The sequence below is a fragment of the Lemur catta genome, chromosome 2 (assembly GCF_020740605.2).
Source record: "Lemur catta isolate mLemCat1 chromosome 2, mLemCat1.pri, whole genome shotgun sequence".
Taxonomy (NCBI): Eukaryota; Metazoa; Chordata; class Mammalia; order Primates; family Lemuridae; genus Lemur; species Lemur catta.
In genome coordinates, this window is record NC_059129.1 from 2,767,283 (window position 1) to 2,782,410 (window position 15,128).

Below are 15,128 nucleotides of genomic sequence, written 5' to 3' on the forward strand. Positions count from 1 at the left end.
AAAGACGCTGCTGGAGGACCCCGAGCCTGCACACCAGGGTCCCCCCCCTCTGCCCACGCCCCAGCCTGCTGCAAGCCCCGAGCTGAGGTGGGGCAGGCTGGCCCAGGCTGACTCTGCAGCCCTCCCGTTTCTAGACTCCAGCGTGGTGGTGACCAGCCATCCCCAAATTCCTCTAGACATACACTGAGCTGCTCCAGGGATGTCCAGAGGCTGGGCCTAGGGAACCCGGAAGGTTCCCAAGGACCCCAACCCCCAGGCTTGGCTTCCCAGCTCTACATTCTGCTCTCAGCTCCTGGAGTCCCACCCTGAGGCCTCTGGTGGTAAAAGAGCCCACAAGGGATCAGCAGGACCCCTGTTCCCTGCCCTCCCTGGGCTCACCTGATGAGCGCGCTCTCCTGCAGGAGCTCCCGGCTGAGGTTCAAGGGAATGTCCTCGCTGTCCACCACACCTGAGAGACACGGCACGTCAGGGCTCTCCCCCTCCCAGTCCTCCAGGACAAGTAGCCCGCCATCCCCGCAGCCTGGCCTCAGCTCTCCCATGAGGTGAGACGGCAGCAAGAAGGACGGGACCGGGGAGGCCTCCCGATCTGCAGGACTTGGGGACGTGAGCAGCGGGCTGGCAACCCAGGCCGGCCTTAGCCAGGGGACAGCATCTGTGGCACCAGGATCCACACGACACTGGGAAAATGATACCCTGCACTTTGTGTTAAAAATCGTAACCATATTGTGCATAGCTTGCACCCTTGTGTGCTAAAATGATATCAAAGTTTAAAAGCTGAATTTTTTATTAAACTATAATCTCACTCAAATTTAATACAATTCATGCACAAATACGAAACTCGGGTAATATTTCTAAATATCATAAGACCTCAATTTAAACACCCCTCTGCTCCCAAGTCAAACTAGGAAGCTTCCCAGGAGGCCCAAGCTGCTCCCCACTAGCTGCTCGGTCCCCAGGCCACACTGGGGCCGGCTCTGTGACACTGCAGCGCCTGTCCCGACCACACGCACTGAAGACGGGCCGAGAGTGAGATCGGCGGCACTGGGCCACACGGGGCACTCGCAGGCTCAGGGCTGCAGCCCACACTGAGCACGGGCACCAGGCCACCGTACCCCGGAGGAAGCGCAGCCACTTGGGCAGGATGTCCGTGGCCTTGGTCTGGATGAGGACTTTGCGGCTGTACAAGGCAACACTGGAGCCCAGCTCCCGGCTCACGTCAAACATGGATGGCTTCTAGGGACAAGGAAAGGACAGTGTCAGGCAGCAATGGCGGAATCCACCTCAGCCACCAGGAGGCAGACGCTGAAGGCAGGATCCCAGAGAGCCGGCCCTTCCCACACCGCCCTGAGCAGGCCGGGGGGTGGGTGTGATGAACCCAGAGGACAAAAAGGCCAGAGGAGGGTGTGCCCCGTGGCACCCACCTCCACCCACGCTGCTCTAAATGCAGGGAGGATCCCCCCAACCCCATGGCTCTGCAGGGGTGGGGCGGCCTCCCCTGGGCAGCCGCCACCCTCCCCAGTCCCCAATCCGCACCCCCGACGGAAGACACAGAAGAGGAAGACTTGCGTGTCCTCCTGACCGCAGCTGCACCTTGCTCTGGGTCGGGTCAGCGGACAGCCACAGCCTATCTCTGCGTGGCCTGAGAATGGTTTTTACATTTTGAAGTGGTTGAAAAAAAAAACGTAAAAAGGAGTATTTCATGATATATGGAAAAGATATGAAATTTAAGTCTGAGTATCTACACAGCTAACAGGACACAGCCCAGCTCTTCCGTGTTGGTCCCGTGTGTGGAATGTCCCTCACCACAGCGGCAGAGACCGCGTCACCCCAAAGCCAGGACTAGTTACTCTCTGGCCCTCACATAAAGCGTCCGCTCCCGCCCGCTCTACGTCACGGTTCATAAAATTAACTCTGCCATCACGCAGGATTCTCGTTAAAATTCGGGCTCTGACTCGGGGGCCCTGGCTGGGGCCTGAGACTGTGTTTCTAACACGTCCTGGGAGGTGCTGACGCTCCTGTCTGTGGACGCGAGGTGGGGAGGCCCTCACTCAGCTCGCTCCACGGTGGATGTTGACAAATGCGGGGCGTTAAGAAGGTTCCAGGCAGACAAGGGCAGGACAGGCTGAGTTCTAAGCCCTCAAAGGTCTCTTCACTGCGGGATTTGCTGGAGCTGTCACGCGCTGACGGGAGCCATGAGTCGGGCTCAGGGAGCCCAGAGTGCACCGGCCGGCCACAGGCCCCCTCCGCCACAGCGCTCTGCAACGCGCTGCCTGGATGGGCACTGAGCTGCCCAGAGGGCCGGTTCCCCAGCATCAGGCCAGCATGCTGGTCCACCGGGCCCGGTGCCCAGCCCTGTGCTGAAAGACACCAGACAAAACATCCCCTGGCTGTGTGACCCGTGCGAGAGCGAAAACCTGCGTCCATCCATCTAGAGGCATCCGGTTTTCTTTTGCTCTAATGCTGCAAAGTTAATTGTGTGACATGTCTGCAAAGCTGTTGCCATTTGGGGAAAGTGCTTGTCGCTGCCAAAACCACTGTAGCTGCGGGATCCCCGCTCCACAGGCCGTGCCAGGGCCAGGCTGTGCCTCACCGTGTCTGGCACGTAGAAGATGCTCCGGATGTTGAGTGGCGCATCCGTCCTGTAGTGCAGGGTGTAGCGGGGCTTGTCATAAGCCTGAGCGATGTAGCGGTAGAATTCCTCATGCTGCCACTCACCGATGTCCTTGGGGTCCATCATCCAGAGAGCCTGGAAACGGAGACGGGTGGAAGTGTCACGCTGCGAATGTGTCTTCTCGACAACTGCGGAGCTGAGCGAGTGGCACCCACGCCCCTGGACTGGCCTCCTGGGACAGGCAGGTGGTGGTCTCAGGTGCAGACCCCCCAGCCCCTCCAGTGCGGGAGACACACAAGGCTCTGGAGCAAGCGCCCCGCCCCCCAACACTGTGTCAAGAGGAACCTGTGAGAACCAACGCTGGCCACCAACGGCTGCAGACCACAGAAGGTGGGCTCAGACACAGAATACTCCTTAGCCACGAAAAGGAACAGCACTAACACTGCACTGTGGCTGAACCACGTGAGAAAAGTCAGCCACAAAAGACCACATGTGGTGTGATGCCATTGATGAGAAACATAAAGAACAGGCAAATGAACAAACAGAAAGCAGACGTGGCTGCCCAGGGCTGGGGGAGGCTGAAGGGGTGTGACTGACAACAGGCACAGTTGCTTGCGGGGGTGATGGAAATGTTCTGGAATTGGCTGGGGTGGTGGCCGCACAACTCTGTGACTACACCAGACACCACTGAGACCAGGTGGACCAGGCAGGGTGTGGTGGGGCTGAGGACCCTGCCTGCAGCCCAGTTCTCACCTCCCCACCTCTGCCCCTCCAGCCCTGAAATGCATGGACTTGTCTCCACGAATGGCCCAGCCCCTCAGGGAGCCCCGGGCCTCACCTGCAAGGTGTTGATGCGCCTTCCGTTCAGGTACAGGGGGAAGCTGACGAAGTTACTATACTTTGTTACCACATCTGGAAGAGACAGAAGACCAACAACGCAAATCCACAAAGCTTCTCGGCCTGAGCCCGAGCAGGGAAGGGCTCCTCTGTGCTGTGCCCGTTTCACAGGTGCACAAGCCAAGGCGCAGCAGGGACACCCGCCCTCCCCTCCCAGTCGCCTGCTGGGCAGCACCAGGAGCTGGACGGAAAGAGGCCCAGCCTGCCGCGCGGCGCGACGCTGGTGGCAGGAACGTGGCTTTCTAGGCCAGCAGTGGCCACTGCGAAGGGCTCGGCAGGACACGGGAAAAACCCCACCAGAAGCGCCGTCCCCCTCCGGCTCAGGCCGGGTGGCAGGGCCGCCAGCGTCCTACATAACAGGACTGCGCCAAACCCGCCAAGTTCTCTGGGGCTCAAGCCACGCAGAGGGAGGGAGGAGAGAACAAGCCAGCCAGGCTTCCCGCACAACTCGTACTCAGAACCAGCAGTTCCGTCCTTCCTGGGCCTGGCGGCCAACCCTGGGGCCCAGCCCCGGGGCACGGGGCAGCTCGGCCGTTCCCAGCTCCGCCCAGCGCCCTCGTCCAGCAGGACCCACCTCGCACGGCACCCAGCCCCACTCACCTCGAACCCGGGCCTCGCTGGCGAACTCTCTGCAGTCAGATTTGAGGTGGATGATGATTTTTGTTCCAGTTCTAACTCCTGAAGCTTCAGCGATTTCAAACACGCCAGAGCTAAGACACACGGGGGAAAGGAAGAGCCAGTTCCACACGTCGCTGCTCACAAAACCCTGCATGGCACACGCGCCCACTTTCCCTCCTACACAAGCGAAGCCCAAACCAACGGGCAGAAAGGAAGCTACCTGACCCTGGCAGAGCCCCTCAGACCCCTGGACGGATGTCAGAACTGCTGACCCTGTGTCCACCCTCCAGGAGGACGTCCTGGGCTTGTTCCCCGAGAGCAGGCCCGGGGTGCTGGTGGGGCCTGGCCCGGCTCCAAATCCGTGCCAGACACCTGAGGGGAAGCACAGGCCGATCCCTGCGTTGTTTCTGAACTCCTGGCAGAGGCCAAGTGACCTCTGAGAACAGCAGAGAACCGCTGCAGAAGCACAGGAAGTGGGGACGCACTCCCGGGGCCTTGCTGACACCCTGGCCCACACGCACTCTGAGCGCTGCTTCCATGGAACTCGACGGGAACCCCTGGCTGCGACAGAGCCACAGCCACGCCGTGCCTGGGCCAGGCCTCTTCTCCGGGCTGTGCTGCCAGACGCACCAGGAAAGCACGATGCAGAAATGCAGCTCTGAGGCTACTAGAACATGCTGGCATCTGGCTAAGGTGTCACGCTCCTCAAATAGGGTCTCGAGTTTTTTTTGCAAACTCCACCTAGTCAACTCTTAAGACACGGCCCCAGTGCACACCAGAGAAAAAACAGGCGTCTTGGAGAGAGAAGCCCGGCGGGCGCAGGAGGCGGCTCTGGGCAGACGCCCACTCTGCAGAGGTGGGGCAGCCTCGAGGCCACACTGGGAACCAGAACGTGCTCCCAGCAGGGGCTGTCCCCGAGCAGGGCCACCGGGAGAAAAGGCTGGTGCCGACGCCAGACCACCGAGGAAGGAGCTCAGTCTGGGCCAGGGCCCCACACCCCAGAGCACAGGGATGGGGCCAACCACGCGGGACCACAGAGATGCCACGGCCACTTGGAGCCACAAAAGTAACCGGCTCTCCCAAGGGGGAGAGTCAGATTTCATGTAAAAAGCCCAGAAAATGCTCATTTGCATTTTCTGAGGAGAATCTAACTTTCCGAACTCCATCCTGACTGCTTCAGCTCAAGTCCAAGCTGCAAGTGCCCCAGGGATGGGGACAGGGACACTCCTGTGTGAGGTGGGGCTTCTCACTTACTCACCCGTCTGAAAGCCATTGGTACCCGGGGCTCCCGAGGGCCGCCGAGCGGGAGTAGACCTCGACTCTGTCGGCCACCATGAAGGCCGAGTAGAAACCCACGCCGAACTGGCCGATGATCTTGCTGCTGGCCTCGGCCTGGTTCTGCAGCGCTTCCAGAAAGGCCTGCGGGGGCACAGGCTGGTCAGAGGGAGGGCGCCGTCTTCCCCCAGAGCTGACATTCGCAACTTCCTGCGTATGTTCCTCTAGCGTCCGCCAAGATCTCATTTAATCCTCAAAACAGCCACGTTGAGTACTTCCCACCAGTTTCACACATAAAAAGCCAAGTCCCAGAGAGGCAAAGCGCTTGCCCAAGACCACTGGCGACAGGTCGATATTCAACTCCATGCCCAAAGCCCACAATTTCTGCCTGTCTCAGACAAGTGGAGGCCTGCAGGTCACACCCAGGGGTGGGGAAAGAGGCAGCTTGGAGAAGCCCCCACCCTGCAAAAAGGCGAGGCTTCCTGGGTGCCACAGACCCTGCAGGTCACAGGGGGAGGAGGAGGGGCCCCAAAGTTGGTCTCCTGCATAAAATCTCCCGGATTCTAAGCTTTGTGGGCCAAGAGGAAACCTCAGCCAACACACATCTTCCCACCGCAGGCAGCCAAGTCACACGGCAGTGCTGGTAAGAGCCACCAAACCCACAGACGGCGTGGCCCGGGCTCATTCCCGTCAGTGGTGCTGTCTCGGAGGAGGGGACGTCCCCGCTGGCCCTCTCTGCGCCGAGCCCACTCAGCGCAGGGACTCGCTGGGGAAGGACGTTGCAGAGAAACATCGGGAGGCAGAATGGCAGCACCGACAGTCTCGCAGCTACGGTCGCCAGCTTCTAGCTACGGCAGAACCCACCTCCCCATCCATAAAATGGAAATACTAATAACACCAACCACGTCAGAGGTCCCTGTGGCACTAAAACGAAACACAGCTGGCCCTCCATATTCTCAGGTTCCACACCTGGGATTCAACCAACCAAGGATCCAAAATACTCAGGAAAAATAAAAATTAAAAAAAGTATAGTATAACAAGTATTTACATGGCATTTACATTGCATTAGGTGTCTCAAGTAACCAGAGATGATTTAAGGACAGGGAGGACATGCATGTGACATGCCACACCATTTACATCAGGGACTTGGGAGCATCCCAGGTTCTGGCATCTGCGGGAGGTGCTGGAACTAACCCACCCCCCACGCAGGGACACTAAGCGTGGGCTGCGCTGTCAGAAACTGTTCCCGCAGTGCCTGCCGCGTGGCGCACACCCGACGATGTTCTCATTTAATCTGGCACCCAGGGCACCCTGACAGGAGGGGTCCTCGCACACCAAGGGATGGGAATGCGGCAGGCCTGTGCTTACCTTTGACCCTGATCTGGCGATCGTTCCCAGGTTGGACACTAGCTCTTCCTGTGTCATCCCGATGCCAGTGTCCTGAGGAGAAAGACACCCTAAGTGCCAGAGTAACGGCACCGGGGGAGCGGGATGAGGCAAACAGGCAGCCCCGGGGGCTCAAACAGCATCAATGACACCGGCCAGATGGGGCCTGGCAAAGTGACGCCACACGCTGATCAGAAAAGACTCACTGTAGTCACCTCAGCCCGGCCTCACCAGAGGAGAAAGTTTCCTGGATTACTGAAAACCATCCTGAGAAGAACATATTAAGTCAGCAACTTGGAGGCAAATCTACAACTCTTCTGTCACCATGATTTTGCCTTGTCAATGCCTTCTCCTTGGCTTTGGTTCTTTAGAACAGCTATTTCCTCCTTTGGTGGCTCTACTGATCCAGCAGGACAATCTGATTTAAGAGAATACAGGCCGGGCGCGGTGGCTCACACCTGTAACCCCAGCAGTCTGGGGGGCTGAGGTGGGAGGATCCTTTGAGCCCAGGAGTCCGAGGTTGCAGTGAGCTATGATTGCAACCCTGCACTCCGGCCTGGGCCACAGAGCAAGATCTTGTCTCCAAAAAAAAGAGAGAGAGAGAGAGAGAGACAAAATACAAACTGCAGGAAGCAGGAGGGCCCAACCCCATCGCCACGGGAGACCGGGAGGCAGTGCCGTCCCGCTGCCTCTCACAGCTCCTCCCCGGGAGCAGGTGTAGCTCTCACTGGGGAGCCTCAGATCTGCCCATCCTGTGGCTGGCTGCTGCAGCCTCAACACTGGTGTTCTCCTAAATTTGTATGTTGGAAGCCAACTCCCAGGGTGATGGTATTAAACGGCAGGACCTTTGGGAGGTGGTAAGGTCTTGAGAGCCCCACCCTCCAGACTGGGATTCAGGCCCTTGTAAAAGAGGCTTGAGGGAGGCTGTTTGCCTCTTCTGCCACGTGAGGGCACCTAGAAAGCACCATCTATGAGAAGCCATCCTCACCGGACACCAAATCTGCTGGCCCCTCGAGCTTGGACCCCCCCCCCAGCCTCCAGAGCTGTGAGGACTACATCTCTGCTGTTTGTAAGTACCCAGTCTACAGCGCTCTGTTATAGCAGCCTGAACAGACTGGGACACAGAGCAACAGAGTTTGAGGCTGCAGTGAGCTATGGTTGCACCACTTCATTCCAGCCTGGGCCATAGAGCAAAAGGAAAGAAAGGAAAGAAAAGAAAAGGGGAGGGGAGGGGGAAAGAAATTTAAACAGAATCCTAAGGAAAAGGTTACTGTTAGGCTGATACAAAGGGAGAAAAAGGAGAAAACACATCTAAAAGTTACTATTTTCAACTTATTTTGATTTCTTCCCAAAGTGATCTACAGATTTATTGCAATCCCAATCTAAATCCTCAAGGTTTTGCAGAAAATGACAAGCTGATTCTAAAATTTATATGTAAATACAAAGAACCTAGAATATTTTGAAAAAGAACAAAGTTGGAGAACTTATACTACCTAATTTTAAGACTTACTATAAAGCCACAGTAATTAAGATAGTGTGATATGGGCATTTAAGGACGGACACATAGGTCAAAGGAACTAAACAGAGTCCAGAAACAGCCACACAGGAAGTGTGCCAATTGATTTCTGACAAAGATTCCAAGATAATTCAGTGGGGATGGGAATTATAAGTTTTTAAACAGATGGTGCTGAAACAACTGGGTAGCCATATGCAAAACATAAATCTTAACCCCTACTCACACCATACAGAAAACTAACTTGAAATGGATCATAGATATGAGAGATAAAACTATAAGAGAAAGCACAGGGGAAAATTTTTATGACTCCGGGATATACAAAGATTTCGAGACAGATCAGTAAAAGAATGAAGCATATAAGAAAGAACAGATAAAATTTACTTCACTAAAATTAAAAAATTTTGCTCTTCAAAAGATACCACCAAGACAATAAAAAGGCAAGCCACAGACTGGGAGAAAGTATGTGCACAATGTGTATCTGATAAGGACTTATCTAGAATATATACAGACCTCTTACAATTCAATAATAAGAATGCAAACAACTTGATTAAAAATGAGCAAAAGATCTGAATAGACATTTCGCCACATGGCTGATAAGCACATGAAAAGATGCTCCACACCACTAATCATTAGGGAAATGCAAATTAAAGCCACAATGAGAAGCTACTGCACACCCACTAGAATGGCTAAAATTAAAAAGTCTGACAATACCAAGTATTGCCAAGGATCAGCAGCAACTGGAATTCTCATACATTGCTGGTAGCAATGCAAAACGGACACCCACTTAGGAAACATTCCTCAGTTTCTTATAAAGTTAAAGAGACACCCACTTTACTCCCAGGTATTTAGGAGTAAATCCTACTCCTAGGTATTTGCCCCAGAGAGATGAAAACCTATATCCCCCACAAAGACTTGAACTCAGTGGTTCGGCAGAAGCTTCATCCCTAACATTCCCACTGGAAACAACCCAATGCGCACCAGGGGCTGAATGGGCAAACGTGGTGAAGCCGCACAGAACACCTGGCAGTAACAAAAGGAATGACCCCCGGTGCAGGCAACAGTGTGGGTCAATCGCAAAGCTCGGTGCTGGGTAGAAGCAACCAGACTTACAAGACTATGCACTGCATAATTCTACAGATATGAAATTCTAGAAAAAAACAAAACTATGGTGACAGAAAGCAGATCAGTGGTTGCTATGGGTTGGGAATGGGGGAAGGAACTGATTGCAAAGGGACCCAAGAGAACACCGGGGCTGGCATCATGATTGAATGGGGGCCACATGGGTGTATGCACTGGTCAAAACTCATCGAACGGGGTGAATTTTGTTATATGTAAGTCACACCTTGATAAAGCTTACTTAAAAACAACAACAACAAAGAAAGGCACACACACAGACCAGAGAGAATGAGCAAACAAGAGACAGTGACCAACAGGGAGGATTCCACACACGTGCACACCCACATGCATGCACACACACACACACACCTTACTCCTAAGAGGATGAAAAGGCTGGGCACAGTGGCTGATGCCTGTAATCCTAGCAATTTGGGAGGCTGAGGCAGGAGGATCACTTGAGGCCAGGAGTTCAAGGTTGCAGTGAGCTATGATCAGGCCACTGCACTCCAGCCTGGCTGACACAGCAAGACCTCATCTCTTAAAAAAAAAAAAAAAAAACTACAGAAAAAGTACATAAAGCAAGAAAATACTTTTGTCCAGCTGTACAATGTGTTTGTGTTTTAAGCTAAATGTTATTATAGAGTCAAAACGTCACAAAAAGTTAAAAGTTTATAAAGTAAACAAGTTACAGTAAGCTAAGGTTAATTTATTATTGAAGAAAGAAAAATATATTTTTTAAAATTCACTGCAGCCGAAGTGCGGAGTATTTGCAGATGAAGGCTGCAGTGGAGCACAGCACCGTCAGAGGCCTTCACACTCCCTCTCCACTCGCTCACCCAGAGCAACTCCCAGCCCTGCAAGCTCCATTCCTGGTACACGCCCTATACAGGTGCACCATTTTTTGTCTTTTATCCTGTATTTTTACTGTACCCTTTCTATATTTAGGTATTTTCGATACACAAAAACTTCCCATCATGTTACAGCTGCCTGCAGCGTTCAGTGCAGTAACACGCCGTCCAGGTGGGAAGCCCTGGAGCAACAGCCTAGCCTGGGCACAACAGGCCACACTGAGGTTTGTGTGAGCGCACTCTGCGATGTTCGCGCAACCATGACATCACCTGATGCCTTTCTCAGAACATACCTCCATCGTTAAGCAATGCGTGCCTGCATCTTGAAAGCAGACAGAGAAGAACTGGGAAAAGTCATAGTGAAAGTGGTGGAGAGGTGGGGTCAGGCTCTGTTGCTGCAAGGGGAACCCCGACTTAGGAGGCCTCCAAATGCCAGGTAGGTTCATAATGGGGTGGCTGCAGCAGGGGTGACCAATGGCCCTCTGTGCCAGAGCAGGACACGGGCTTGTCTACAGCAGACACATGTCATTCATGTGCTCCAATACCTGACAGCAACATCCTGAGCAGGTAAGCAGAGCTCACTCAGTAGAGGCAGGAAGCAAAATGAAAAATGCTTACCCACATCTGTAACCCAGGAAATGCAGACCACAAGCAGAGGGGTCCGCCATCACTGGCACACCGCCATGGCCAAAAGGACAAGTCTGGTGACACCAAGTGTGGGTGAGGATGGGGCGGAACAAGAGTGCACCATGACAGCCTCAGGGAGCACACGTCAGCGATGCCCTGCGGCAGAGCACTCCCTGCTCAAACCCTGCCGTCTGGTAACTCTACTCCCGGGTAGGGGTCCGACAGAAACTCCCACCCTTGAACATTAGGAGCAACTTACACAAATGCTTATTGGAACATCACTTGTAATTGTGGAAAAGTAGAAATAATCCAAATGTGCAGATTAGATAAATTATGACATATTTATACAACAGCATACTACATAGCAATCCAAACTGCAATAACTGAACAAGAGAAGCAAAGCACAGAAAATACATCCTCTGTGACCCCCTCATTATAATGGGCAAAATGAACCAACATACTATTCAGATACAAACCCAGATGGCAAAATTATGAAGAAAAGGAAGGAGACAATTGTCTCAAAAGTTAGATTAACAGCTAATTTCCAGGTAGAAGGGGGTGCTGGGAAGGACTGTGACTAAGGAGGGGCAGCTGGGGCTGAAGGTTCCAGAGTGTTCTATGTCTTAACTTGGATGATGGTTACCTGAGCGTTCACCCTATTAGTCTTTTCAACTTCTGTTTTTGCAAAATAAAATAAACGGACTCCGCAAGCTTCCACCACGGTCCAGCCCTTCTCAAGGAAAAGGCGGAAAGCGAAGGGAAACGCACAGAGCAAAAGTGCGCCAATAAGTCCCTGACCCTCCTCAGCGTGACCTCAGCCCGTGGTCAGGGTCAACACTACTGTGCCGAGGCATGTGACAGCGCAGACCTGGACAGGATGGGATGAGAAGGGTCCTCACCTCTGCCCTCCTCCTCCCAAAGCCAACACCCCAGGGTCTAATCATGAGAAAAACACCAGACAAACCCCAGTGAGGGCATCCGACAACACATCTGGCCAGTCCTCCAAGCTGCCTAGGCCACCAAAGACATGGACAGTCTGAGACAGTCACAAGGAGCCTAAGGAAACGTGATGACTGTCATGTGGGATCCTGGGGCAGAAAAGGGGTATCAGAGGGACATGGGGAAACCTGAACAGCTCCGGTTAAGAACACACAGGCCGGGTACAGTGGCTCCCGCCGATAGTCCCAGTACTCTGGGAGACTGAGGCAGGAGGATCGCTTGAGCCCAGAAGTTTGAGGTTGCTGTGAGCTATGATGACGCCACTGCACTCTAGCCCGGGCGACAGAAAGATACTGCCTCAAAAAATAAAAATAAAAATAAGGAAAAACACATGAATCCTGGTTCATTAACTATAGCCAACGTAACATACTAACCTAACATAAGACTTTAGTCATAAAGGACTGGGTGTGCAGTACATGGCAACTCTTTGTACTGCCTTTAAATTTTAAATCTGCTGAAAAATAAAATAAATATTCTAGCTGGAGACCTAGCAAAAAAAAAAAAAGAAAAAAACAAAAAAAGAAAAAAGAAATTAAATTTTAATAAATAAATCTTTTTAAAAAAAGAAAAAATAAAATAAAATAAAATAAAGTTGAAGTACAGATATTTCCGATACTGGCAGAGATCACTTGCTGACAGCCAATGCACCATGTAAGATTTTGAAAGGAATCTTCGAGGGTTTACGACAGGTGTGTATGCAAAATATTTGACATCAAAGGGAAAAAAGGGTTTTGTCACTAGAATGATACCGTTGCAAGATTCTTACATTATAAATGAGGTGGTAAATATCAAATCAAGCCAGACAGTGATAAAGTAAGGCTACATTATTTTATTCCCTAAAGAATCCCCTAAAAATAACGAAAAGCAATGAAGCTGAAGTGTCAGCACAGGAGAGAGAATGGCACAATACCTGAGCCCCACAAAAGCCCCGCCTTTAGCAAAACTTTACATGAGAATAATGTATCAATATCGGTTAATTAATTGTAACAACGGACCACCCACGTCAGGTGTTAGGGGAAACTGAGTGTCAGGGGTGTATCAGAACTCTTTGTATTATCGCTCATATTTTCTGGGAATCTAGAACTGTTCTTTTTTTTTTTTTTTTTTTTTTTTACAAAAAAAGACGACAAAAGACAAAAGCAAACAAAAATCCTTTGTAGAACATAAACAATCCCAGGAAGTAATGGCACATGACAAACCTCTCTGCTCAGGGACCACAAGTTACATCCCCACTGCCCCTGCCCCCAACACATCCATCCTCAGCTCACTCCAAGGACCCCAGGCTGTAAATAGCAGGGAAGTGCAGGAGGCCCCTTCACATATCCCAGCCCCCTGCCCCGCCCTGCCACTGGCCAGCTCAGGGAGAGGCGAAGGAAAGAAACCCACGCCCCACCCAATCCTGGTGACGAGCAGCTTGCACGCACCAAGGTGGCTCAGCCTGGACTCTAATTCTTTCCCCAAGAGGGAATACATAAAGCCGAAACCCCACAAAGCCTTCCTTTAACTAAAACGGTGATCATCGACCATCCACTCATTCACGTACATTCATCCATCTGGCATGGCCTTAGGAATGAGCGGCGTTCCAGAAAGGGATGCTGAGACCCACCTGGGCCTGTGCCAGCCCCACGGTTACACGGAGACCCTGGGATGGAAGGTCCGTCCCCAGGCAGCTGTCTCGGGAACACAAAGTCCCCCAGGGCCACTGCCTCACGAAACCCCTTTGCCTTTCTAACTTTTTGACCTTAAAATTCTCACAACAGCAACCACAAGTGCTGCTTCGTCTGTGTTATAATGGGGAAGCACAGTTTAAAAACATGAAACGAGCACATTAAAAATATGTTTAGCAATGTTAACTGCACACACCAAACCTTACATATTGACATGTGCTAAAACGTTACTAGCAGTTATCTTTGGATGATAGTGATTTTAATTTTCTTTTCTGCTCACCTGTTTTCCAAATTTTCTATAATGAATGAGTGTGATTTTAGCAGTAAATTAAAACCAGAGCCCTCCTAACAGTAAACACAGCACATCAGCGGGAGCCTAGAGACGTAGCTAGAAGGCAGGTGCCGTCTCCTCTGCGAGCCCTGGACTGCCACACACCTGCACACCAGAGGCCATACCTGGATCGTGATGGTGCCTTTCTCGGAGTCGGTCTGCAAGTGAATCTCCATTTCTGGCAGTGTCTGGCCATCAGACACCAGCCTATGACGCAGCTTTTCCAAAGCATCGCTAGCATTGGAGATCAGCTCCCGTATAAACACCTGCAGGAGCAGAAACGAGAGGAATGGAGGACAAAGGAGCCGGACTCTGCATCTGCAACAACTGTTAAAGTGCAAGAATTGCCATGGAACACTCAAGCTCTCTAAACATCAAGATTCTCCACTTTAGTCAAAGGCAATTCCTCTGGGCACGTCACAAAGTTACTAATGGTGCATCACGTCTCCCCACAGCGCTTTACCTAGTAAGCTACCACTCTTCCCCTTCAGGATGTTCCATCAAGCCTCAAGTTGTGTCCATTTGTTAACTCAAACTTTAACAAGAACCCTTGAGGGAACACTCCTTCTCAGCTCTGGCACAGGGATAACAACACACACCAGACATCTGTTTCTCCTCCTCGGCGGAAACAGACTCACCGGCTTCGCTTCACCTCGTAGGGACCAGCAAACACCAGACCCACCAGATCTTGGAGAAAAAAGGGCCACAGGGCTCAACCCCAACTGTCCTCTCAGGACCTGAAAAGCTCCTCGACCTCAAACAGAGCTTCTAGTTAAAGTGAGTGATGGCACCCAGGTGGGAGTAGGTGGGTGACCTCCCCAACGCAAGGCATTGGGATCCAGGAATACAGCACATAACAGCACAACACCTGGAAATACTTCCTGAAAAGTCTCTCTGAACTCCCTGCTTTACTCTTCTTCAGAATTCTCCTTTGCATTCTAGCAATAATCAGCATGTAAATGACGATGGTCTGATTTTCTCCAGTTTTCCATGTCCTATCACCTCTGAGTTTTAATTGCCTCAGAAAGCTCCATGTAACCCTCCCTGCTCTACACACACAGGACCAGGGAACCTTCTTCCTCCAGCCACTGATGCCCCCAACTAGACCTGCAGTAGTCACACAAGACAAGGGGGAAACACAGGGGCCTCAGGTACTTCGACAGCTCTGCAGAATTGGATCTCAGCGGAACTCCACACCAGTATTTGGAGACTTCTGCAATTACTGGCAAAATTCAAT

At 52.1% G+C, this 15,128-nt stretch overlaps 1 protein-coding gene across 1 annotated transcript in view; it reads right to left on the reverse strand.

Moving 5' to 3' along the window:
- TRAP1 (TNF receptor associated protein 1) overlaps positions 1-15,128 on the reverse strand; it is a 44,210-nt gene that overhangs the window by 10,099 nt on the left and 18,983 nt on the right. The window contains exons 4-11 of the mRNA XM_045542439.1: positions 14,017-14,157; positions 6,770-6,841; positions 5,385-5,545; positions 4,109-4,218; positions 3,450-3,523; positions 2,591-2,746; positions 1,113-1,233; positions 379-448 (exon numbers count right to left, since the gene is read on the reverse strand). Coding sequence (XP_045398395.1) covers positions 379-448; positions 1,113-1,233; positions 2,591-2,746; positions 3,450-3,523; positions 4,109-4,218; positions 5,385-5,545; positions 6,770-6,841; positions 14,017-14,157 — 905 coding nt within the window. The remainder of the gene's footprint in view (positions 1-378; positions 449-1,112; positions 1,234-2,590; positions 2,747-3,449; positions 3,524-4,108; positions 4,219-5,384; positions 5,546-6,769; positions 6,842-14,016; positions 14,158-15,128) is intronic.